This window comes from Cottoperca gobio, chromosome 4, assembly GCF_900634415.1.
Source record: "Cottoperca gobio chromosome 4, fCotGob3.1, whole genome shotgun sequence".
Lineage (NCBI taxonomy): Eukaryota > Metazoa > Chordata > Actinopteri > Perciformes > Bovichtidae > Cottoperca > Cottoperca gobio.
In genome coordinates this window covers 17,219,207-17,246,128 of record NC_041358.1, presented here as the reverse complement: position 1 = coordinate 17,246,128, position 26,922 = coordinate 17,219,207, and the positions used below count along the sequence as shown (strand labels likewise).

General features: G+C 40.7%; 1 protein-coding gene across 1 annotated transcript in view; it reads left to right on the top strand.

Moving 5' to 3' along the window:
* Positions 1–19,647, top strand: part of nr5a2 (nuclear receptor subfamily 5, group A, member 2) — a 64,117-nt gene extending 44,470 nt beyond the window's left edge. The window contains exon 7 of the mRNA XM_029429755.1: positions 19,071–19,647. Within this exon, the coding sequence (XP_029285615.1) occupies positions 19,071–19,318 (248 nt within the window). The 3' untranslated portion in view covers positions 19,319–19,647. The remainder of the gene's footprint in view (positions 1–19,070) is intronic.
* The last annotated feature ends 7,275 nt before the right edge of the window (positions 19,648–26,922 follow it).

Here is a 26,922-nt window from a genome sequence, read left to right as displayed (position 1 = left end):
GGGGGGGGGGGGGGGGGGGGGGAGGCTCGGGTAATGTAAAGCCAGGAGATTTAGGATTGATCTGATTAATATCTAACACAGCTGAACAGAGATGTGAGGTTGAGATGCATACATTTACCTGAGGGAAAGTGCATAATGTGTGTGGCAATGAGAAAGCGTGTGTGTTTTCACGCAGCTGTGTGTATGTTCACACAGCTGCTTTTGAACTACAAGTAGAGCCAATTAATTAAGGACTGTAGTAAAATGAGGCATGAAAGTTCTGCACTCACTGCTGAACTAAATGATTTGACTCTCCCTTTTCATTAGCTTCATTAAACTTGAACATTGGTCACTGTTGTAATATAAATGGGGTGCATTCATTATGACACAGGTTTGATACGGGGAACTACTGTTTGTACTATACTGCTATTGCCTTACTTACCGTGACACTGCTACTGTACTCCTATCACAGATACTGCTTGGTTATGTTTGAGGAAATACTTTCATTTGGTGTAAGAATGATATTACCCTGACTTTAATCATGCTCTACTGCTCAACTCATGCGGGTCATGGAGGTAATGGCATTCCTCCCGATATCTCCCTGCCTGTTTTTCTTTCACTACCGTTCTGTTTGTGTCTTCGTATTTCTCCCTCTCTTACAACCCTCTCACTCTCCATCTCTCTCTCTTTTTGTGGATGGATGGATCACCTCCTCCCTGCCAGCAGAGCTCTTAGTTAGGCCAGTTGTCGATAAAGACAGGGATATAGTTGTCACTCCAGCTGAGAGGAGACACTTGTCCTGATCTCTGGGTGTTTGTCTTTCTATTGCTCTGCTCTGCTCTGCTCTGCTCTGCTCTCTCTCTCTCTCTCTCTCTCTCTCTCTCTCTCTCTCTCTCTCTCTCTCTCTTTCTCTCTCTCTCTCTCTCTCTCTCTCTCTCTCTCTCTCTCTCTCTCTCTCTCTCTCTCTCTCTCTCTCTTTCTCTCACTCTCTCTCTCTCTGTCCCCCTGTCACTCTTTGCTCGTCTTAAGTGAAGGCTTTCACCCTCTACCAAGGAGGAGATTATCACTCTCAAAGCATTGATCTCTTAAGTGTTTGTGGGACTGTGAGCTATGATTGTGTGTGTTGGGTGTTGACCAAGAGACCCACAAAACGGCACAGAGAGAGAGAGTGAGTGCTGCCTGGGTCAGAGTTCAGTAAAGGATTACTACTATGGTGTAAGAACACTGTTAATGGGACTTTGATTTCCTTTAAAAGGCTTACAGGCCCTAATAGAAAGACTGACAGGTAGTTGTATATATGACCAGGTGACATGAAAGGCCAGAGGTGAGAAATGTGACAAGTTCACAAGTTCAAATGCAGGAGTTATGTTGTAGAAATCTGAGTTTGTACTAGGCATCTCCTTGGTATGGCGCATGTGCTTCTTTAAAATGAGTAAATGATGTGATATTGTGCTGCTTGAAACCTGCTGAACCCTGCAAAGAATGTACAACTGTCAACAGAAAAGGAAAAAATAACAAGCTTTACTATTCAACTTTTACTAAAACTCATACAGATGCATGCCTGATGACACCACACAGACGGTTTCCATACTGGCAAAGCAGACGCAGTGACAGAGGTCAGAGAGTGTTCAGCCAAGCAACCAGTTAACCCAGCTCCACAGGTCAGACCCCGTCAGGTGTAATTGGGTGAGACAAGCGCTGCCAGTCCTTGTCAGCCTAGAAGAGAACCAGAGTAGCTGCCAGACCAGCGCGGGTTGGTAAATGTTCCCAGCGGAGAGAGCAGATTTGTGGACATAGCCCTAAATAATGCTCCCATATTGAAGCCTTTAGAAGGAACAAAGTCGGTGAAAAGCTGCTAAAATGTGGAGAATTTAGGCTTGTGTTTGATTCCTCTGTACCAAAAGTTTATTTAAAGAAGTCTCGTTGGTAGTTCTATTAACTATGTGTAAACTTAATTTCCAAATGTTTGTCTGGAACCCTAAACTCTGGAAATACTGATCCATAATGTCATGCATGTTTATTTAATCTGCCCATTGCAGCAGTTTATTTGAACTTCATCGTTATCAATTAAGGTAGCAAATGATGATAATTTTCATCATTGATTGATCTGTTGATTATTTTCTTAAAAAAATCAATTCATCATTTGATCCAAAATATGTTAGAAAAAAGAAAATCCGACCCAGACCCATTTCTTGTTTGCCTTCAAACACAAGGGTAGAAAAATTATCAACATTTTCCTCTGAGCCTGTTAAGTTTGTCTAAAGATAACAGACTCGAACACAAAATGCAAATCTATTTTCACAATATACAGCCAATTGATACGACGAAATAAAGATTCAAAGCAGGATTAAATGATGTGTATAGTAATGTTGGCTGTTCTTTATTCTAGGTCAGTGATCAGAAATCCATTGTGAGTGTCAGTGATTCAGGAGCTGCCTCAGCATCACATTAGCTGTCTGTCAAGTGATTAGTCAGGCTCTGAGGTTGGAGTTTAGAGACACCCACCTATCCATACCTTCCGTGCTCCATCCCTCACCATCCATCCAACCCCTCTGCATTGTCTCTTCTCTCATTCCTCTGCCCTTTCTCTCTCTCTATTTTTTTCACATCCATCTTTGCATGGCTCAATCTATCACAACTCCATCCTCACGTCCACCTCCATCGCTCCTCGTTTATCTTCACCCGCATCTTAACCGCCATTCATCTTTTTTTCTTCCCTCTCACAGCTTTTTCTCCACCCCTTTCCTTCCTTTAAATGTCTTAACTACATTCATTTAAACTTGTGTTAAGTGTCTGTCTGTACTTTAAAGTACTCTTAAAACTACCAAAGCAAGCATAATAAGGGGCAGAGATAATCACCAAACCTCAAAACAAATGAGAAGTGAGACATGCCTTTGCAATGAGTTGTCTAATAGATATCAATTCCATAACAATATTGAAAAACAATTGAAATTGTGTCACAGTAACATTTCATAAGTGAGCAACATTGATTTTGTTTCCCCATCCGTCGTTGGTGCTTAAACCAACCTCTCCATTTACCTTTCCATTCCAGCACTTCATCAACACACCACCCGTACTCTTATGCAGGAATCTCTCATTAGCATGTTTAGTGCGCCACACGCTGAAGACAGGTTTTGTGCACCGCGAGGTCAGACACCAATCTGCTGACAACAACACAAACACAGCAAACGTGATTAACCTTGATGAAAAAAGACAAGTATTCTCTCTTTCTCTGTTTCTCTATTATATTTGTCTCTCCACACAATGAGAAGAAGAAGAAAAAAAACACGTAATTCCCAGACAGGTATGTCCTAATTAAGCAACAGCCGAGGCTGCTCAGAATCAATGCCCTGATCCCTGGCCAGCGAGCAAGGGAGCTGGCTAATTCATGCACCCCACCCGCCCTCTCCCCAGCAAAGCCTGGCAAATATTAATTTCCTGAAACGAACCGAATCATTTAGAATTCGTATGGGGATTGATTAACATCAAAAGGCAGCGACGGTTCAATATTTATACCCATTGAGATCGAGGAAGGCGCCAAATAATGAAGCATATATCTGGAAAAAAGCTTTACAACTTAATTAAAAGCAACATAATAGGGACTTTTCCCCCCTTTTTTTGCTGCTTGCTCTGTGGGACCCAAGCATTTTACTGGGCTGTAAGTCAACAGAACGGAGTCATCATCTGTACCTTTGACTTGATCAATACATGTATAAAGGTACTGTTAGTGTGTGTGTAGGTTGTTAGGCTCTGGCCTACGGTCAAGCTTGACTCAATATGAAATGTGACTGTCTTTTGCTATCAAGAGAGACCAGGAAAACACAACACAACACAACTAACATTACCTTTAATTTAACCAGTACTGTGGCCAAAGGTGCCAACCAAAAAAAACTAACCACAAGTACAAATAACTTACATAAACTCCAAATTCCAAACAGTAGAAATGACAGGTGTAAACACAAGGACTACTCACCCCTGTGTCCCCCAAGGCTGCTATACATCTCATTATTTACAATATAATAGTACAAATACTGTGGGGACAAAAAATCAGTTTCCATTGTGTTCACATCCAACCCTCATAAGTGAAGACAGTACATGATGGATTTGGATTGGATAACACAATTGAACAAAAAAAGGGACTTTTTAGAAAAAGAGTTATTAGACTCATGTGGGATAAAGTTACACGTGAATACCGTAGACTTGAAGTACATGTGGTTTGCAGACATTTTACATGCTCATATGCAGTTTTACGTGTGAAGTATTACAATTCAGATGTCCTTTTTGCATCACTAGAAGTTCATGAGAAAATACCCAGATACTCCAGTGTGATGCATGCGGGTGAAATGTGGCATGAATCATGCTTCATAGGATGTGTGTATGCATGTGTGTGTACAAGCTAGCAGCCCCTATGCTTGACGAATGTGATTGCAGTGGTGGCAGTGGGAAGCTAAGACTGTATGTATAAATGTTCATAAAGTGCAATCCATGCACGGAGCTACTGCTTTTTCATCTCTTTGTTTTGAAACTTCGGGGAGTGCTCTGCAAACATGTGTTGATTGAGAAGTATTAGACTCTCATCTTTCAAACAAATCTTTTTACCCCCCATCAGTTTCCTTCAGGCATTATTATGACGCAGTAAACAAACAAAAAATATTCGCTCAAACTTTATCGCAGACAGAAGAGTCAAGCCCAGCTAATCATGTTTGAGTGTCCCGACTTTTCTTTCATTTTCTTTCATCTTATCAGCAGTACGTGGGAGTGTGCCTTAAAGCAATGAACCTAATACTTCCGCCTATTTTCTGTAAATTTTACGAATCTAACACGGTGTGCGGTCGGCTACCGAAGCCGGCCGCCACTTTGTAGGGAATTCCATGTAATGAGGCTGCCTAAAAGGCTTTCAGACTTTATCAAGCAATAAAAGCTCCAGGTCTACAGCCTGCCACTATTACCTGGCAATACTGCAGGCTGTTGTCATTAAGCAGCAGTTGCGGTGAGTTGTGGTGGTGGTGGGGACATTGAGGATCGCTGCCTCTCACCCTTGACCTGACTCCCCCTTTAGACTCAGCCTTATATCTCGCCTCAGATACGGTACAGTTTATCTCCAAAGTTTCCAATTTAAGGCTCAAGCTTGCCGTCTTTTCTTCTCTTTTTAGGTCTTATCACATTCTTACATGTATTTATATGATGATGATGTTGACACTGTTCTTTATCTGGTTCCAAACAAGGCCAGTTATTATAGAGTAAAGCAACATAATAGGGTCGGGGGGTTGTTTGAACGAGGATTTGTATATTGACAGACCCCAGTATTAAATACTTAAGTGATAAATAAGTGATAAGACCAAAAAAGCCACATCATATAGATGCGGACCATAGTCTCTGACTCCTAAGGATGTAACTAAATAAAACATATCTATAAGGATCCATTACTCCTGAAACCATAGTAAAGAAAAACTAGACAGCATACACAATGTCTCACATATAAAAATACAGATATGTTGTATCAAATCTACAGGTCTCCAAAGACCTGAGCACCAAAGTAATGCTGAATCTGTAGCAGGGTAAGTTACCGACATTAGCAACTTAATGTCAGTAGTCCAGAGAGACCTTAAATGTGTAACCGCAGTATCGCCTCCAAAATCTTGAATTGTCAGAAATGTTGACATTTGTATGATCATACAGTGAAATAACAAGGTATATGTGTTTTGTTTTATAGTTTTTCTCAAGAATTAAGTTTATCAAGGTGGAATCAAAGATACCTGGTTTTCAAATGTAATAATACAATATACATTTTAATTGTATTTCTAAAATGTTCTTATCATAAGAACTTCATAATGAGCAAACGGAAAAAAACTGAGTAACACTTGCATCAGCGCAAAAGCAATATCAATACAAAGCATGCAACTTTATCTCAACAGAGCGCTCCTGCAACAGTGTTCATACAGTAGCGAGTTCACTCACCATCTATCAGTAGTGTTACAAGACTAGTAATCTCTTTATGAATTTCAGCACTTTCCACACCCAGTAACAGTCATAACACGTGTAGCCCAGTCATGCACTCCTACCTGAATATAGTGACATCTGCACGGTAGCAGTAGGATTTAATACACACTTTAACTCACTGCAATACAGGCCATATCCCCTAAACCTCTCCTCCCCTTCATCAATACACTGACTAACTACCGTAGCAGTGAGTACAACAAGAAAAATGTTCCTGTAAAAGTTTTTTTCCGCTAAAGAAAAAAACCCTTTTCTCCCTTCTTCTACCTCCTCCTCTGCTCCTCTCCTGCAATCTCATGTGGGGTGATTTAAGACGGGCAAGCTATGGAGAAACTGTTGCCCTCCATCTCTCCCCTCCTCCTCCTTCCCTCTCATTCTCGCTCTCCCTTGGCCTTATTACAGGCTGTCAGTTTATTATAAAACATTAGGAAAGCAGAGGGACACTTGCAGTTACTGTCCTATCGATCGGCAGGGATAGATTCTGTGATTTAGAGTCAGCCTCTGCTCGCACCCTCCACATTCTCGGTCTCCTATTAAGGCACCAGCGCTTTGCTTTTGCTATTGATGTCTCAACATTAACAGTTACAAGCTGCTACACAAAATCAATGTTCAACTTTTATCACCGGCTGCATAACGCAGAGGACCTCCCGCCAGCTGGTACTTAGCAGTCAAAAGGAGGTGCGGATGGTCCGCCCGACACGTCAGGTGTTTTCTAAGTGATATCTGCAGTAATATCAATCCTGTGTACAGCATATAGGGGCTTTCAGGGGGCAATTGAGGGCCTAAGAGCTTAGGGGTACAGCATAGGAAAGGAAAATATAGCTTGCCAATCAAATTAGCACATGCTTGCAAATATCAATCTCTGCACCTGTACAGAGACTTGAAAGAGTGAACGTAAGACGGGCAGGGAAGTCTTTTTTTTAAATCTCTTGATTCTCTTTGAACACCAACACACCTCCAATCCCCCGCCACAAAACCGCACATACAGTACACCACCTAAATGTCATCAAGCTAAAATAACGATCGATCCCTTCAACCACTACCACATTATCCATCCATCCATCACCAGCATCAACCTGGATGTGTATGCATTGTAACCCAGGTAGTGTGGATCTGGAGCTGCTGAGGCCTCTCAAACATTTATGAGGGGCTACCGAGCAGCGGTACGGCATCCCTTCTGGGACAAACAGCCCCCGGTCCTGTACTCTCATTCCCGATCAATGGAACTCAAGTTCATTACATACACTTTTCAGCCGAACGGCAGCAACAGATTTCTCCCCCACCCCCTTCCTCACCCTTGCCCACTGCTGGGCCTGCATTACACTTGCTTGTTTACGTGACTGCATGTACAGGGTAAGACGGGGGCAGGGAGTGTGCATTTGTGTGTCTGTGTGTGTGAACAGGGGCTGCTCCCAGTGGCCAGAGCTTGAGGTTATCATTATGTACAGGTCGGTCCGCTGCAATGCTAATGCTAATGCATTCTCAGTGGCCGCAGCTCGGGTCCCAGCGCTGTGCTAGCTAGGTTGCTACTCCTCTCCAATTAGAGGCTGAGGGTTGTCTGTTTGGGGTAGGAAGGACAGGCCTGGGCTATCCAGGGCCCTGCGGAGAACAGGCTCACATTAGTCGAGGAAAACAGACTCAGAGAACAAATTGTGCATACATTGGAGTGCAGCGGAAAATCCCACTCTTGATTTGAATGATTTGTTGACTGGAGACCATATACTCCCTGGCTGTGATTAATAATTAGTTTAGAGGACTTATTTAATTGTGCTCTACATCACGTAACCTTACTGCTCTCTCACACACCCAACTGGCTTCAACCTATTAAGTATGGTTATGATAGGCAATACACACAGTATTAATGTCATAGGCAGCATGTTAAAAGCCTTTTTAAGCATCATGAGTCAAAAAAGCATGATCTCAAGAGCATTGTAAACTAAGAATAACAGTAAACAAATCTGATTCTAGCAATCAAAAGAGCATCAATGTTTTACTCACAAGCTGTATATTTACAGTGCTGCAAGATGAAGACTGTGTGTGTGTGTATGTGTGTGTGTGTGTGTGTGTGTGTGTATGTGTGTGTGTGTGCGTGTGTGTGAGTGCGTGTGTGTGTGTGTGAGCGTGCGTGCGTGCGTGCGTGCGTGCGTGCGTGTGTGTGACAGTAGGGAAATAACAACTGCCACAGTCATGCAGCGTATTGATTAGACCGCCTGCCTCGGCTTTACTTAAACATTACATACAAACAGCAGCAAAGAGTTACACAACCCTCCCGACGGAGCTCTCTCAACCAGCGATTACTCTTTCTAGGCTGCTTTTTCTTTCATTTTCTTGCTCTCATGCACTATAGGAAGCCCTCACTGACACATACAAACAAACACATACATGCACAATTACTTTATGCACACACACACACACAGATACAGTATATGAAGTAGATATAAATAGTGATATAATACACACACACACATACAACATAGTATCTAGCCACAGGATAGTGGTGAGGCCCTTCAGTCTTTATGTGTATTGCAGGTCAAATGTTCAAAAATACAAATGCAATCAGATTGAGCCCCAGCTTTACACATCCGGCTTGTCAATCATTTGTAAAGTTGTAAATGTTCATGGCTTCGCTCCTTCAGTCGATGTCTTAGTAGAAGCTACAGTATTATATATTATGACAAGAGGTTTATGGCCGCTATAGCTCATGATGTGTCATTAGTGTTACTCATTACTATACGCAAAAAGTAAAAGAAAAAAGCGTGAGATGAACTCAAGAGGTGTACTGGTTGAGTAAGATAGAAGGGATGACTACAGCCCATTTATTCTTATTCCTATTATTGTTCTTGTCTTGTTTTTAGAATGAAACTCTTCCTTTATCACTGACTTTACCCTTGCAAGCGTGTGAGCTTGAAAAAATGCTGACGATTAGAGTAGAAGTAAAAATAATCCTCTACATTCACCTACCGCCCTGATATCACAAATGGAGCTCACTGGCATCGCAGTACTGCCTGGCATTTCGGCTGTCAGCCATTGTGTTCCTGTCTGAATGTGTACAGTGCAGAGGCATGTGTTTAAACTATGGTGGTGGTAAGCTATATGGTAGTCAGGTGGCTGCTATAAGATTATACACCCTCTTCCCTGTGCTCTTTGAGCTTCTGTGTGTGTGCGTGCATTTCTTTGGACAATGTGGTTACGAGATACTTCTGGCAGGGCAGAGAACAGCGGAGCATTAAGGTGATGTGTGTGTGTGCATGCTGCGGCATGTGTGTGCACGTAACCAGAGACAGTGATTAAACGTTTTAAAGCACAGATGATCCAACAGGTGCTCTGGCTCGCTGTCTCTTGTTCTCCCGGCCTTTCTCGCGCTCTCTCTCTCTTTCTCTACGTCGGGCCCCCACCCTCTCTGTAACCCCCACCCTTAAACCATCACAGCTCCTTTCTTGTCTCTTCGTTCTTGTCCTGAAGGATATTTTAAGCAACAAAGCCATGTGAGACCACTATTTTACACACAAAGACACACACATGTTGAGCATAGCTATTCCTTGTATTGCATTTAAAAAAACCGGAAAGAAAACATGGTGCAATGGAAACATTTAGAGCTGCTGGCAAATGTTAGAAATAAGGGTCAGGGAGCAAACACATGTTGAAACACAAGAGGGCATTAATCACACAAGTTCTCTTCAAACACATATCAGTAAATAATGTTGTGTAATGTAAAGGAATATTCCTGGGCACTGCCAGACATTTGTCGTGCCAGCTCTTGGCCTGTGCAAGCTGCCTTGGAGCATAACGTTGTACTTTAGTGCCATCTGGCACTGATATCCATAGCTACTGTTGGCATGACACTTTATGCCTTTGAATTCTTACAGTGCTCGGTGATGTCTGACACAAACTCAACAACCTTAATATAACACTTTACAACTGCCCACAAACAAAGATCTATTAAAAGAGAATAAATCAGGATTACGCAGAAAAAAAAGATCTGTTTTCAAATCATCAAAATATCAGTAGATACTTTTGTTAATACCACGTTGTCTTGGAGGGACATGCAAGTGCAAGTCCTAGCTATTTAGTCAAATAAATTGAGTTTCCCAAGAGGGATTAATAAAGTAATTCATCTTTTATTTCAGCTGATTTTGTTCTGTACACTGTTAAACATTTTGGGAACAAGTTAGTTTCTTTTCTAATTGAAGTTACCATCCCATGAATCCTCAGATAAAGAAATGTTTACTTGTTATTTCTCTTCATGTTCTGTTGTTTTTTGGAATTGTACTTTTACAGTTAGAAATTGCACCAAATGCCCATTTTGTCTCTTAACATTATTTCAATGAAGGCAGTCAAAACTCTCAAGAGTATTAACATACACTCAACAACCACAGACAAACACACTCCCCAATATTTTCTTTTATCAAACAAGTTTCTTTGTGGTTTATTCTCAAAATTGCTCTTTTCCTCTGATTTCCTTGTATTGTGCGCTTGAGTCCTAACATTTGGCCAAATAGAAACATTCAGTAAAACCCCATTTCTCTAAATCAAGTCCAGCTTTGAGAGGCAGCGTGCAAACATGTCATCTTACATTAGCTTCGAGGTGGAAGAGAGAACGGCCACCGGCATCCAATACTTTAGAATAAATTAAACCTCAATTTGCACTTAAGTTGACTCCACTTGTCACATGACAGGGGAAGAAAATGACACAGAGAGCAAATGAGTAAAAGAAGGTGTGGAACGCATGCATCACACTCTTTCATTAGTGTTGGTCCACACTCTTCCATCATCAAATGAGAACGAAGCAAAGGAGGCTGTAGGGAGAGGGTTAGATGTAAAACAAGAGAGTGCAGGAGAAGAGAGGAGGGATTGAGAGCGGGGTGGGGTGGGGGGGGGAGGAGGGGGGGGGGGAAATGACGCTATGGATTAACTGTCCTTCATGCTGAAAATATACATCCCCAGGCGTTTGGCACTGAATTATTAATTCAAATTTGTCAGCGAAAGAATGAGAGAAATCTATTGACGGGGAGACGGGCCCTTTAATGGTCTCATTAAAGGGGAGGCTTCCCACACCGGGCACCTTCTGTACTGCTGCAGGAGTTTTCGGGGTGGTGGAGGGTTGGAGGGGGGTACTTGACCCCCCAATGATTTTCTGTCACTTTATGATAAACAAGAAAGGTTGACATGCCCCTCCACTCCCCACACTTTCCCTCCACCACCAAACTAACCCTGTGTGTAATTAGCCAAGGGGTGCAAAAGTGCACTGAATGTAAACGAGGTTCACACGCATGCATTGATAGAAAGAGACAGCAACAACACACACACATTAAATGCTGCGCCTGCTTCTACTGTTGCTGACAGGTACAAATGAAGTGTGTGTGTATGTGTGTGTGTGTGTGTGTGTGTGGGGGGGGGGGGTGATATATCCAGAAGAGTCTGAAGAATCACCTCAAAGGTACAGCCATACTGATTTTTGAATTCATACAAATTTAAATGTTCTCAATTGCACCAAACAGTGACTTTTCGTCTTGATCGTTGTCCATTAGATTCAAGCCTGTTAGTCAATTGTTCGCGTCATTACATGCGCATAGCTACATGACTGGGAGCTGTTTTGGTGAGGGGAGGTTAACTGTCTGTACAATCCAGATGGCATTAGCCAGGTGAGAGAGCAGGGACCTGTGGGTGCCCCGCACCATCCTAGGTCTGCTCATTGAAGCGCATTTGGTTCCGCCTCCAGTGGGACTAAAGAAGAGGGCAATGAGAAGTGGAGGGGAGGAGTACAAGAGGGACCACAGCTTCATTGCTGATTCAAATCTCTCAGTATCCCTCTGGCAAATGGATTTTCATAATGCTGAGACCATGTGATTATTTCCCCCCCCCAGCAATAGGATTTTTATCCCAGTGAGTCTGCAGCTTGAAAAAAGAAAGCAGCAGCAAAAGGGCCCAGTTGACAAAAATATTTTAAGCTACAGCACAGAACAAAAAAAAACATTTAACTAATCACTGGACTATTAAACAAGCACAACTTTTTTCGGTGTTGTTTTGAGCCTCGTACATTTATATTCATTAGCGTTGCAAGCAATTGTTATTATATACTATAATATTCAATATATAATTTTAATATTAGTGTTAAATATTTTGACTGATTAATCGTTAAAAATATAACATATCTAGAAAACAGTGCAAAAATGCTCACCACAAATTCCTGGAGTCAAAATTTACATCTTTAAATTATAATTTTTTTCCCCAACCAATATTTGAATAGCACAAGATGTACAGATATTTGGAACCATTTAAAACAGAAAAGCAGTTAATCCTGACACGGGAGAAGCTGGAACCAGAAAATGTTTTAGTTATTCTGCTTGATATCTGACTTAATTTATGAATCCATTTTTACATTTTTGCGATGATCAACTAATCGTCAATATCAATATGACAGCAAATAACTTCCACTATTATATGTTAAAGAAAAAGGAGAGTAGTATATACTATCCTATGTCAAATAGTCTGAACTTTTCCTTTTGTAGTTATTCCCGCTGATCCTCCCTTGCTGTGTTTATCTGTTGAAGCCCTCAAAGTCCATAAAAGCCACAGATATGACCAACTGATACAGGATGTAAATTTGTTTTCCCCTTCACCTCAGGATAAACCCTTTGCACCTTCCAGCCAGCATAGTCAATGAGAGAAGTTTGTCTGTTTCCTGCTCCGAGCGCCTTTTTTCTTGTTTATTTCATCGGACCTAAAGCACTTTCCCCTTCCTCTTAATATCTTTCGAGCTCTCTCCGTCGCCCTGCTGAGCACGCCGACCCGTCCTTGGGCGACAGAACTGAACCAGACGCTACTTGCTTAGCTTAACAACAATAGCAATGATGTCGAAGAAGGTTTAGATTTGACTTAATATATTCCTAACTGGACCGTACCTGTGTAATTCTCGTTCATAGCTGCATAACGTTTGGCCCCTAAAGGGAGGGTTTGATGAGTCGGCAGGCAAATTGAGCCTTCATGCTTTATTCTGACAATAGGTCGTCCCCATTAGTAGCCAGTTTCCAGGAACCGTGAGACAGTTGTTATTATGCATTGCTAGCGCAGAGAATATGTGGCCTCTGGACATTGAGCTCTATGTTAGCTTGAGGGCATATAGCTACAGCATATTACTCTATACTGGTGAAATAAAGGGTCACTTTTCAAGATGAAGGGTCACTGTGCAGGGCTTAATGAGGCAGTTGTTAACTCAGTAAAAAGATAATGAGTGTAAAGGATACTTCCTGAGATCCTTCCTCTTCATCGGATGCAGAAGAAATTAACATTCCAAATTAGCTGTGGCCGATTGTTGTTGCTACAGTAAAGATGTGAATAGTGTTGTGCGGTTTTTCACAATAAAATGAAATAAATTCTCGTCAAAAACAAATGAAAAAGAATGTGGCTGAGGTGTTTCAATGTTAATCCTAGCCTAATCCCATTTCATAGCCTAAGGGCGCCAGTATGTTTAAACCAAAGTGCCTGTTGGCTGGTCGAACAGCATCTGAAACCTCTATCCCCCACACCTTTCCCACGTCAGAATAAGGTTCCTTAATTTCAATAACTTTCTAAAAATGACAATCTCACATTCACACCCACTTTATGTAATCATTAGCCAGCAGAGAAGAGATGAAAACATTGTATTTTTTTATATTTAAACAACTATTTCTGCCAATTGTCACATGTACAAATGAGTATAGTATGATGATCGCCTGTCAGGAGACACTTTCACAAACAAGTGCAGTGAAAGTGTGCCCCATTATTACTATATTCAAATGATTATCATGTCTCACTCTATGACAGCTGGCTTTTTTCCCCGCCTTCGAGTGTAGCCATTCGGAAAGACGGCGAAACGGCATTTGCACTACTGTAGTCTTTTTGATTTTATCCCCACCTTAGCCCCCAAAGAGTCATGCTTTACAGCATGTAGCAGTCTTTGTCTGTAGTTTAAGTCATTCTGATTAGAGATCAAAAGTCAGCTGATACATGCTCCTCTTGTTTCCTGTGATAGGATAGTTACCGTATGATGCTAGTTATTCTTTAAGCCTTTGGTGTATCAACTCTCAAAGAACCCCCATTAAATGTTAAGGAGCATATATCTCCAGTTTACCCACCCTGTATTTTTACTCGCCTCAAACGTGGAGGCGTCGTATCTGAGAAAGGGAATTCCCCAAATGGGACATGGATGAAAACAAGGAAGCTGAGAGCTCCGGGGAGAAGGGAAACTTGTTTGCTGGCAAGCATAGATAGATGAGGGAAGCTGTAGAGGAAACACGCTTCCTCGTGAAATGCTGTCAGTGGTGTACTGATGGGAGCTGTGGTGAGTGCGTGTGTTTGTGTACTTCATGACTTTATTGTGGTGTGAGGGTAAAATGGGGGGTAAAAGAAGTTGCTTTTCTCCAAAACAGAGCCAGCAGTGCACCGAAGCTCAGATAACAGCCTACTTAAGTCATATAGTTAACCATGCGGCCATTGCCCCTTGCCCTGTGAACCTTATTTGCTTTGATTGCCCTTGCGCACTGTTTTTTAACACCACAACATACAAAAAACACGCACCCACACTCTACCAGTGTACACGTAGCTCTTCATGTTGCTTATTGTAGGCAGTCCTTAGTCCTCGCTTTGACCAGTCAACACACCCAGAGTCAAAGGTTATTGGGTCCTCTTCTTTCAACGCCCCTATCTCTGATTGGAGCCGAGCTGCGAGGCAGATTAATAATGAATGAGGTAGCAGTTAACAATGTTGACTTGATAACATCAAGTAAGGTTCAATAAAGAGGACTTGGCCTGGAAATAGATTCAACTCCTCGCTCTTTGAAGCACCGCTGCCCTAGTAAAAGGTGCCTGAGCTTTGATAGGCTTGTATAAACGCCTGTGAAAGTTCCTATTGGAAGACCAGGAGTCCCTAATTCCCGCCTATACAGGAAGTGACCGGTTTGTCTTCCACTCAAATTTAATTGGTCAAATTTACTGACAGCACTTGACTCAATAATCGTTTATGACACAAGAGTTTTACGTGTTGTTTTTGGACACTGCAGGAAACACATGTTGGGAAGTTTGTAAAAGCACAGTGACTTGGCAGCATGTCACTGAGAGGTTTATTGATTGGTGCAACACGATTGTAAAGTAAGAGACCTTGGTCTTATTTTGCCATGTATAACTGTTTTAAGTGCTTAAATCTCAGCAAATAAGCTCAACCCTTCAGGTAGCAAATCATCATTTACATCAACACATAATCAGCTCTTTCGGATCTTCTTCAAACAAACATTTTGGCTTATACCCTGGATAAATAGAAGGGTCAGGTCTTACCCAGCTAGGATCTGTTATCAGGCTGCCTTACTGTACAGTGCAGTACTTTTCTACCACTATAGCTTCTTAAAGTCATAAACAAAATGATGCCTGTTTGCTTGTGTAGAGAATGGTGAACTTTAACACCATGTGATGTTTCTGATCAGAGTTTTTCACACCGCAGTGTCCAGTTTGTGAGGCATCATAGATATCAGAGTGAAGCAATAGAGCATGTATTTGTGAGTAAATTTGCTGTGTGTGTGTGTGTGTGTGTGTGTGTGTGTGTGTGTGTGTGTGTGTGTGTGTGTGTGTGTGTGTGTGTGTGTGTATGTCCCTGGAGCAGGTGGATTGCAAGGGGCGGGGAAAGTACATGCGGACACACACACACACACTCACAGCACGGAGCAGATCTAGTCTAATTAAAAAGCACAGCAGTGATTTCTGGGGCTCTGTGAAAGAGAGAATGAACGTGTGTGTGTGTGTGTGTGCGCGCGCGCGTGTGTGTGTGTGTGTACTTTTGCATTAGGTCGCTGGCTTCAGCACGATCGCCCGTCAAATGAAACAATGTATTCTGCGGGACCTCAGGGTTTCCATTTGAGTATTCAGATGCGGCGCAGCAACGAACTGTGGCTGTTTTATGTGAAAAAAAGTTGATAATTAGTCCCACAGTGACTGAACAATGAGATGGAGAGAGAAAGAGGGAGAGGGGGGGGGGGCAATGGAGGAAGAGGAGAGAGCGCTTAGCACACTTAATGCTTCGACCTGACACTGTCTGGGAATCGTTGATCAATTGTTTATTTTGAGCTCCTCCACAACCCCTTTTCTCTACTTCACCACTCTTCTCCTGCCTTTGAATGATCAGTAAATTAGAATCAATCCATTTTGATTTTCAAACGTGATTATCAGCAAAATTATGAAACATTTCTCATCAACGTGAGTGTTTTCTTTTCTTCTGTTTTTACAGGATCAGATATCAAACTATTTTTTTTTTTTTACATTATTTTTTCAAAAGGGGCTCTGGTAAAAAATTAGTAATTAAAATGCTATCTTTTTAACTCTCTTTCCACTAATTAGCATTATAGAGACATTGGGTACTAATTCTCTGTAGTTTCCCGCACAACCTCCATACACACACACACACACACACACCCATCAAACTCTCCTCCACATGCAGACACACACAAACACAGACAAAATCTTTCTGAGAAACCATGGCAACACCTCACGTTTTTGCTGTGATCTGGGCTCACCTTGTCATGTTGGTGCAGAATTAACTCAATCAAACTCAGACGAGGCTCCGACATCGCTGAATTGATTATTAAGCAGCATGAGATGTTTGTTATGGACGATGTCTGTACTGCATGCTGTTCTTTCTTGTATTACGTTACATTGCACATTTTAAATTTCATCATCATTATATGGCAGAAATTATTCCAAACACCAACAGATATTGTATCCCATAAAGTAATTTATGAGACAGCACCAGGCTGTGGCTACACTGAGGTCATGTCTTTACTAGGAATTTGGGGGTTAAACAACTTTTCATACCTAACACTCTTCAGTCGCTATTCAGGATGTATTTAGAATCACAGCACTATAAAGGCTTCAGTATTCCCCCGCTAAAATGTTATTATCAGCAGTGTGGAGAAAGCTTTGAAACAGCATTTAGGGAATACAATTGACAGCAAATATAGCTGAACAGTTGACTTAATAAATAAAATATAACACATTTTAAAATTAAGAGGTGAGAGGAAGTGCAGTGGAGGGTTGTGGACTGTTTTCTAAAATCCTAGCACCAGCCCTCATCGGCAAAATGCGTCCAAATGTTTTTTCCCATTTTAGAAAGACTTTCTGAGCAACTCAGAAACTTTGATTTACACATATTCGCTACATTTCTGTAATTTGCAGATGAAAAACAAGTCTATTGTTTTTCTTGTTGACCTGCGTAGGCCGTGTGTTATAGCCTAAAGCCCACACTGGTTAGCTTATGTAAGGCTATATCGATGCTTCACGGAGGTGTTGGTGGTGTGAAAGCCGGTTCAGGAGTCTTATAGGGGGTCAGACAGCTGAATGGCAGCAGGAAAAAGCACATGTCATGTTTGTTTGGAGCCTCCTTTGTCCCCTCCCCCCTTTCCTGCCCTCCTCTTGGCCTTATTTAGTCCCCCGCCGTGTCACCCAGAGGTCAGGGTGAGATGCACACGCTGCACACCAGCTCACACATACACAGGCAACACAAGAACAGACAGACACACACACATACATACACACACACACACACACACACACACACACACACACACACACACACACACACACACACACACACACATACAGATTGTAATAGCATGGTAGAGTGCATCATAGATGGAAGTGCCTTGAAGGACCTGCTTCTCATTCTCTAGACCTCATTAGCTGCTGATTTATCTCCCCCTCCTCCCTCCTAATGCTCTGGGTGGGTGGATGGGGTGTGTGTGCGCGAGTGTGGGAAGGGGGTACTGTGTGAGAAATATTATGTGTATTTCCATGGATTATTGTCTGTGTATGTGTGAGAGAAAAGCAGAGATTTGGCTTGAAAGGTGGTACATTTTAGTGTGCGCTGGTGTGGATGTGGTGGTCCAGAGGTGTCAACTAGACACAGGGACTCTGTCATTCCACATTAACCCACTGTGAGCGGGGTCTGCTTGACCTGGGTTCAAGCAGATTAATAAAAGATCACACACACACACACACGCATTAAATATTAAATATTCTGCAGCCCTGCGCTTCATAATCATGACAAGTACACACAGCGCTCTGGTCCACCATTATCCATTTAGCAAATTTTGGTCTTGTCTTGCAATAATCTGCTCAAACCCCCAGTGAGCTTATTATTGTCAAGGAAAAGTGCTTATAGCTGCGCGTAAGAGTAGGATTTTGGAAAGATGCAAAATGTATTTTGCACAAGGAATTAAAAGTGAAAAAAAGAGACTTCCCACCAAGATGAATTCCTTTTATTGTATCCTGCAGTTTAAGTGATTACTGTTTTTAAGATTGATGCTTATTTATTCTTTTAAAATATTTTTTTCACAAATAATTACAACGCATTGTTTTGTTATGATATAAAAGGATGGTGAAGGCGTTAGGTTAGGGAGCAGCTCTGGTGCTAATATGACTGTAACTCTGCCCTACATAATTCATTGACTCCTGGGGAATGAATCTCTCAGGAGGAGAGGTTTTGCCTTTACCTGATTCCCTCTACAACGCCGTCTCAAGAGACGATTCAGAGGAAAAAAGAAGAGGAGGGAGGGATATGTCGTCACTGCATGACGAAATATATAAAAAAGCCACAACCAAAGAAGTCCAGTTGTAGCACTGTCCCCTGATAAATGAGAATACAAATTATTATCTAACCTTTTTGTCTTTGAAATATGAACCATTATGGCCCATTCATTAGTCTACTTGTGGCAGGAACTATAACTCAAGACACTTTGATAATTTCAAAGTGTCTTGAGTTATAGTTCCTGCCATAAAGATGTCTTAGTTAACACAATACATTAAAGGTTAGTTTGTTTACCTGGCCTAGATCTAGAACTGGATGTGCACACAATCTAACCACTGAATTGTATTAATATGGACACATTTTGCCTTTTGAAACTCATTCAGCTGTTGTGTGGGACATGAGGGCTTGTAATTATCTGCCATTATGTCGATATTTAGTCTCTGTTATTATTTTCCATTGCTTTGTTCTTATACTTCAACGACAGCAACCAAAGAGATTGTTTTATCATCATTAACACTAATGAACTTTTTTTTTCTTCCTCTGGTAGATGTGAAGAACCTGGAGAACTTCCACCTGGTAGAAAGCGTCCAGGAGCAGGTCAACGCAGCGCTGCTGGACTACGTCATGTGTAACTACCCGCAGCAAACAGACAAGTTTGGCCAGCTGCTCCTCCGGCTGCCAGAGATCCGAGCCATCAGCCTGCAGGCCGAAGAATACCTTTACTACAAACACCTGAACGGCGACGTGCCCTGCAACAACCTGCTCATTGAAATGCTTCACGCCAAGAGAGCTTAGGAGGGGACTGCGCTACCCATAATGCAGCTGTGCAGACATGCTGAGAGTTTTGCTGCAGTCTAAAAACTCCAAATGACTGAACCTCCAGCTCAGACTGGACTGAGTGATGACCTGGAGGATGGAGAGCAGAGAGTGTCAGCAACTCTTGTTTATATTAAGTTCATTTTGATCTTCAAGTTACAACTTGGACTACAGATTTTGGACAAACACACATGCACGGAGACAGATTTTGTGCACACACTAACAGCATATGGATCCTTTTATTCTATAAAAAAAAAAAAAAAGTCTGAGAGAAGAGCCGCTTGTCTTCAACCACACAGACAAAGACAGTATTGAATCACATGAAACTAATTTGGCTCGAGATGGGATCTAATCGTCTGCACGAGCACAGCCTATCAAAACTGGCAGGCTGCAACTTAAAGAATTAACAACCCTTGAGTGTTTTAGCGCTGGTGACATTGTTAGAGGCCATTTGTGCTGAGAAAGGAAGCTGAGAAACACCGCCCTTCTTTCAGACAGATTTGTGACTAGAGCGGTGGCTTATTTTGCTCGCCGATCCTCCGGTGTGCTCTCTCACTGAAGCTGGCTTTTAGCTGTTGTTGGTACTGTAAAGACAAAGGGACAAGCAGTCAACCAGGCCAGAGACTCTTACCTACTGTCTGTTTTTTGAACTCACATAAGATGCCTGCCACGGCAGCTTGATCTGACTGAGAGGGGAGAACTGACGGTTAAAAAAATAAACGTCTAAAAAAAAGTCTTTATTGAACAAAATGATAAATAGGCCAATAAGAAGAAAGATATGATGTTTTTTTTTCTCTTGTAATGGAAGTCATTTGCTCCTCATCGTCACCTTGTGGTTCCTCTTTCTTATTCCACCTCCCCGGATCATCTTAAACTATGTACCTCAGAAAGACCAGTGTTAAATAAATTCAATTAATGTCAGCTGAAACAATTGTATTTATAGCCCCTTTTTCCTGCAAAAAAAACACCACCCTCCCTTTTTATTATTTCATTACAACTGGAACAAAACAAAGTGTGATTCTGGAGATGGAGAAGGATCAACCCTGCCTTTTTCCGGGAAAGACCAAAGCCTGCAGCAAAACAGAAGGAGGAAATTACAAAAACCTTAATAATCAGTATTATAAGAGAAAAAAAAAAATTGTGATGTCACAATTATGTGAGTCTTGCCTTATTTCATTACCATGCTAGCTAACCGTGCAGATGTGAATGAAAATATGTACAAATATATATATAAAGTATTAATGTTGTAAAAATTTAAAAAAGAATAATTCAACAGGTGTTTACATTCATGTGGTCATATGGGAGAGAACTGTGATGAAGCATAAATTGCAAAGCAATGATTTCCTAAAAAATGAAATCAACGAAATGAAAAAAAAGATCCCTCTGGTTTGCTTTCTTTGGTGTGTGTGTACAGTGTTTTATTTGTTTTGAGCAGTACTTAAATTATGTCGTGAGACACTAAAATCAAAAAGGAATCACACTTAAAATATTAATTTCTATCTGTGTCTGCTGGCATTCAAACATTTGTTTTTTTAAGCATTGCTGTATAAGGGTTCCATTTCACTTTCAACCTTTTTTTGTAGCCTTTTTTTATTTTTTATTTACAGTGCTTTTACCTTTTTGATGTACAGTATGTTACTGGTTACGCTTAATAATGAAGATAATTTATTGCGTCTCTGGGTTTCCATCTTTGTGTTACATGACGTGAGGTGTCCACGCCAGAATAAATTTGTTTTCTGTAGCATGTTCTTGTTTTGTTTCCACAAGTAGTTCAGTAATGCAGGTCTGGAGCAAAAATAATGGGCTTTCAAAAAGAAAAAAAATCACCTCAATTCTTTTGTCTTTTAAATGTTTATGCAAGTCAAAAACATTAAAAGAGTATTGTATTTAAGCCAGGAGGTGTGAAAGATGTTTGTGCCACATCAGTCTTTCTTTTCAACCTGCATCATTGTTCTTTTCCGGTTTGCTCTTATACCAAAGACTGCATCTTCCCCTCTGTGAGCTGTGACTTCTAGTATTGTGTCCAAAATTACCAAAACTGGCTTTTCTTTCTCCATTTAAAAAAAAAAATGGCACCCTAAATTATTTTCATGTGGAGTTTTTCACATGTTCTGTTGTTGATGTTACTGTCTTTTCAAAATGCCCCAACACTTGCCTCCCACAACTACCTGTGGTTTATTTGTTTACCTGTCAACATCTTGTCAATTATGTCATAGAACGATCACAAGTCTTTCAATGGCATGTTTAATGTACAGAAAAAAATACTTAAAATCCCATTACAGTAAGCAGTTCCTGGTCCTGATCTACACTTTCTGATATCCTCATTAATTTTGTCTTTTGATCAGACAATCTTTTATCACTTTCTCAAATTCTGTGTTTAAGTTCTGCAGTCTGCCTAGGAAATCCTATAACATACAGGTGAACTCTATAACACATGCAGGCAATAAAAAAAGCACATTAATGTGGTCATTGAAGAAGTCACATGTATTACTGCATGGTTGATGCAACTGCTGCAGTAATGCTCAATCACCAACAGCAGCTTGTTTTGAGATAACTTTTAGTAAAGGTTTAGAGAAACAGTTTTTTGTCACTTCAGCAGTTAGAGGTTAAAGTTTGCTTTACAACAAACCAATATGCAGCTTAAGAGTGACTTTGTGCATTCACATGCTAATGTACGCTCTCAACACATGCATACACGATGGCTCAAAATCCTATTTCCCTCCTGCTTGTCTATGACTTTTGCCTCTCCTGCTGACATTCTGACTGCCCCTATCACCACCCCTGTCCTGGGGAGTGTCTCTCTGAGACTAATTGAATTTTTCCTCATATTTCAATAAATAATTATTATGCTTATAACAACTGATTCTCGCTTCCTGCGCACACTAACGCTGTCCAGTTCCACTGAATGTCTTTTTTTTTTTGGGGGGGGGGGGGATGAAGAGCTATTCCAACAACCTTTGAATAACATTTTAGAGAAACAACATATAGGAATGAGATCAGATGAGATGCTCAACAATATTACTCAGATACTTTATCATATTTTTTTCCCATGCCATTCTGGCCTTTATTTAAAAGTTTGACAATTGAGTGACAGGAAATCAGGGGAGAAAAAGGGGGAGAAAAAGGGGGGTGGCATGTGATAAAAGTGTCCATCTGAATAACATCTCACACTAACGGGTCACAAATACGCCCCATTACTCAGTTCATGTAACACAATGCAGTACAACAAGTCACACTTTCACAAGCAACAAGTGAAGCCATGGAAGAGAATACACCATAAAAAAAAACAGACAAACATACCAAATGCAAAAAACAATTAACTTTTAGTAAAAACTTGGAAATAAAGTTTAGATTAAAAATGATAATTGAGGCATTCAGTTTACATTATTATGCAGCGCATCTTGAAATAAAGACAATGTTAAAGGCAAAATGACGTCTAGATCACTGAAAACACCTTCAACCTGTATTAAGGTATGCAACAGTCAGAAACACAGATGTAACAAGTATTCCTGCGTCTATACAGTGATCGTAGGCGAGATAAAAATTGAAGAAGGAAAAAAGCTCTTCACCAGCTCTGATTGAAAAAAAAATGAAACCACAATCACCGTCACCAGCCAGGTCAGTCAACGTAGACAAGGCCGTAGCTTTTCTGAGGGCCAGGGCTTCGAGGGAAACAGGAAGCTGTAAACTCCAGCTCCATGGGAACATGAAGACTACAACCAGCCGGGAAGGCATCCACCTCTGAGGGTTGAGGCTCCTGGATGGGAGACGGGGGTTTGGTAAATTGAGTGTCAAGTCAAATTAGGAAAACAATATTTATTTACATTGTAATAACACAAGACACTACACAGGTAGATTTTGGGAGAAGACAGGGATATCCTTCCACTTTGTATCAGGAGAAAGATACATTACAGAATACAGAATACAGTATTTGTAATTATCATTCCTTGTTGAAGGTTTTATTGAAGGACATTGAATTTGGTCACACATCCAAACCTTCCTTTAAAAAAAGGAACACAAAAAAACTTGCCCTTGTAATTGATTGAAAGACAGAAAAATATCTTTGACCTTGTTTGACATTTTTCCTTGAGATCAGTGTTTCAGTAGAATAAAGCCTGTCTGAACTTTGTTACTTCTAACTCACGTGTAAGCTTTTGTTTCAGTCAGTAAAATATATAAAGTCAAATCATGAATTGATGAAATGGAGAAATATTTCCAACATTGATATATTATGTTTTAAAATGAATCGTTGAGTGAATGCATTAACCTGAAATTAAGGTCTTAGAAGTCTTTAGGCCTAATATTGAAAACGTTTTAATATCAAAAGCAACTTTAAGGAGCAGCTCTCAACTTTTGACTCCAGTCATCCCACAAATTTACAATGTAATGTAAAGTTTTGTTTAATACCAAATACATACATGTTTCTCTTCTGAAATAAACTACACAAATAAAAAGGTTGCCTATTCTATTATTTTCCGAATCTGAAAGAATTACATCAAGCTGCCGACATTGTGTCTGTATATCCAATATATACAGCAGGCTTTTAACATTATTCAGGAGTTTTAGAAAAATAAAACCCATCAATGATAGCCAGCAGGTTTTTAAATGTCTCTTGTAAATGTAATAATCAACCAAACCTTTGACAATCTATTGTTTTCATTTTTTCCCCTCCATGAAGCAGATAATATGAGGGATTATTCAATTGCTTAGGTGCTGATGATAGTGTTCTCGTGCAGCATTAACGATGCTGGTCACAGCCGGGCAAGAGGCCAGCTCGATCCCCGGCGCAGTATTGCAATCCTCACTTGGAGCTTGGCTTGCAGTGCCTGGCCTCCTGTCTGTAAATGTGTTAAACCTGCTTTCACTCGCCCTGAATTTGTATAAATAATGTATATACATTTATCCACAGACTCTAACAAGTGCAGCCTCAGGTGAAAATACTCAGAAATGCATGCTATGCGCATCCCCGAAGGTGGACATCAGCTCCAAACCGACCAACTCAAAAGATAACCACACAGAGCAAGAAAAAAGAAGAAAAAACACAAATGAATAACTTGCCAAAAGCAAGAGAAACACACATACACACAGTTTTTCTTACACGCATATGCAGTGCTGTCAGTTTCTAAACAAGTTTTCCTTTCCGTCACACAAACAGCCCCCAGTTGTGTCTGCCAGTGTTATGTGAAGCTTTTAAACTCTGGAACCACATCACTCGTGTTTACCGAGATGCGCTTGTATGTTTCCCTCCATTGTCAAAGCACAGTCAAAGATAAAGAGATTGAGGGCACAAGAAAAAAACAAACACTTTTGGAAGTGTTCCAAGATTGCAAGAAAATGTGCAACTGAACACTGGAATAAGCCAGTTTGGTATTCAGTGCTTTATCAGGCAGGACCGGAGGCTAAAGAGGCCTGAGAAAAGCTAAACCCAGTCTAAATAAAATGATCAGCCGCCCAGCGCCACATGGTGGATTAATCAGCGACTTAATAAATAGATTATAACATTTGAACACGTTTACTGTAAAAGCACTTTTAATTCCTCTTTATTTATTTATTTTTTACAAGTGACCACCACATGATGTATCGCAAAGTACATGACTCTGCATGACTGAGTGTATTGTATTATTATTATTATCAATTTGTATAGTAGGCAATACAATTCTTAATTTTCACCTCAGTATGTAGCGGCTTTGTGTTTTTTACTGCAGAACCAAGAAGTTCCGTCAAAATAAAAATAAATACCTTTTTAACATATTAAATAATACATTATGACATAAAATCATATCACCGCAACAAGGACGGTCACCGCTGAGAGAAATCAATATGCATGCAGGCGTGCAATAGGCATTAACCATCCTCTTACTGTTCATTAGTGAATGACCACAAGTTATTCCTGGTACTGTAGTTCAGCGCAGAGACCAAACTATTTTTGGCACTGGCAATCTAATCAGAATTTGTCATAAATCTCAATACAAAACAGAATATGAGAGCTTTTGGCAGTGTTGGGTCCAGATTTGCACTGATGTAAAATGTCACTGGCATTTTATTTACATGTTGCCTCATATATCAACATGCCCCCTACATGTAAATGGTTTACATTATTAAATAATCTCCAAAAACCAAGGGAATAAAACATTTTATTGATGAATAAAATCGTTTATTTATCTGTTTTTTGAGTGTTAAAACTGGCAGAAGCTCACAGGTGAAGAACAAGGAGGCTAAACTGAAACAGCACAACTCTTCAGAGAGGCAATTAGCCAACTTTCTAATCACTTATACCAAACAGCGACTGGGGGACCCATTGTTTGGCGGCCTGATGGACAAACTTTAAAAATGTAAAGATCAAATTAATAGGCGAGCATTGTTAATAGGAACACTCACTATTGTTATGCAAAAGCCTCACTGTGGCATGCAAAGCAAATACACTAAGGTTTGGAGATGGAACGGTTTGAAGGCCGCTGCCGTTTCATTTCAAAGCATGCATTATACATCATTGTGCATAAAGAGGAAGCCTACAGCATTATGATGTTTTTTTCCACGATGATTATCCTTTATTAGTCATTAAAAAGAGAGCGAGAGAGAGAGAGAAAAATACAACTTTTAAGCACCTGAACCTCGCTGCCAGCATTCCATTAATTGCCTGCACAATGGGGAGAGCCTTTGGAGATTTTTCAATTTCAAAAAATGAGGAGCATGCATTCAGTCGTGCTCATGTTATACCAGCACTTAAATCCTACAGATCTCACATAAAAAAGGACTCAAGGTTGCATCCGATTGAAAGCCTCCAACTACAGCCACTTCAGAAATCCATTTAGCAAGTGGGGGGTTAGAACATCTAATTCAAACAGAGTCGCCCTGTTAAAATGGTTGCGCCAATGTCTTTTAAAAACACACACACAAACACACACGCTTTCAGGCACACACTCTCCTGTGTTTGTTAGGCTTCATTGTATGAAAGATGAACCTGGCACATAGAGAGATGATACAAAGAATTAATCTTGGCTGACCTTAGCCAAGTGGCGAAGGTGAATGTTTGACTACACGGGGAATCTTGACCTCTGCTTTTGACAGTGTCAAACAGAGTGCTCTGCAGGAATAATTGTATTTTTTGGGAGCTGAGACAATAAAAACTTTAAAACAATTAACTAAAAGCAATAAGGGGAGAGAAAATCTAGTAGCTACATGAGTGATGTTTCCTTTTGTTAAGGAACTGATGATGGATTATTGCAATGTGTGCAAAGCTTGAGCCATTTTGTGCCATTACAATTTACAGTTATTGATATTCATTACATGTTCAAGTAACAGCCCCGTAGATAGTTGCTTATACTTAAACATTACCAATTAAACAGAACTTATTCCACAGTTCTGCTTGTATTAGTTCCTAAAACAAACTGCTGTTATTACTGCGGGAAAATTCATCACTTCTCTCATCGCACTTTCCCAGAAAAGACTGCAGACTATTATACAACTGTATCAAATTGTCTTGCACTCAATCATAAAGATGTTTGTGACAGGTGACTTGGCAGAGAAAAGCAAGCCAGGTATAGGGAATGAGGACACCCACACACTGTTATTGTCAAAGTAAA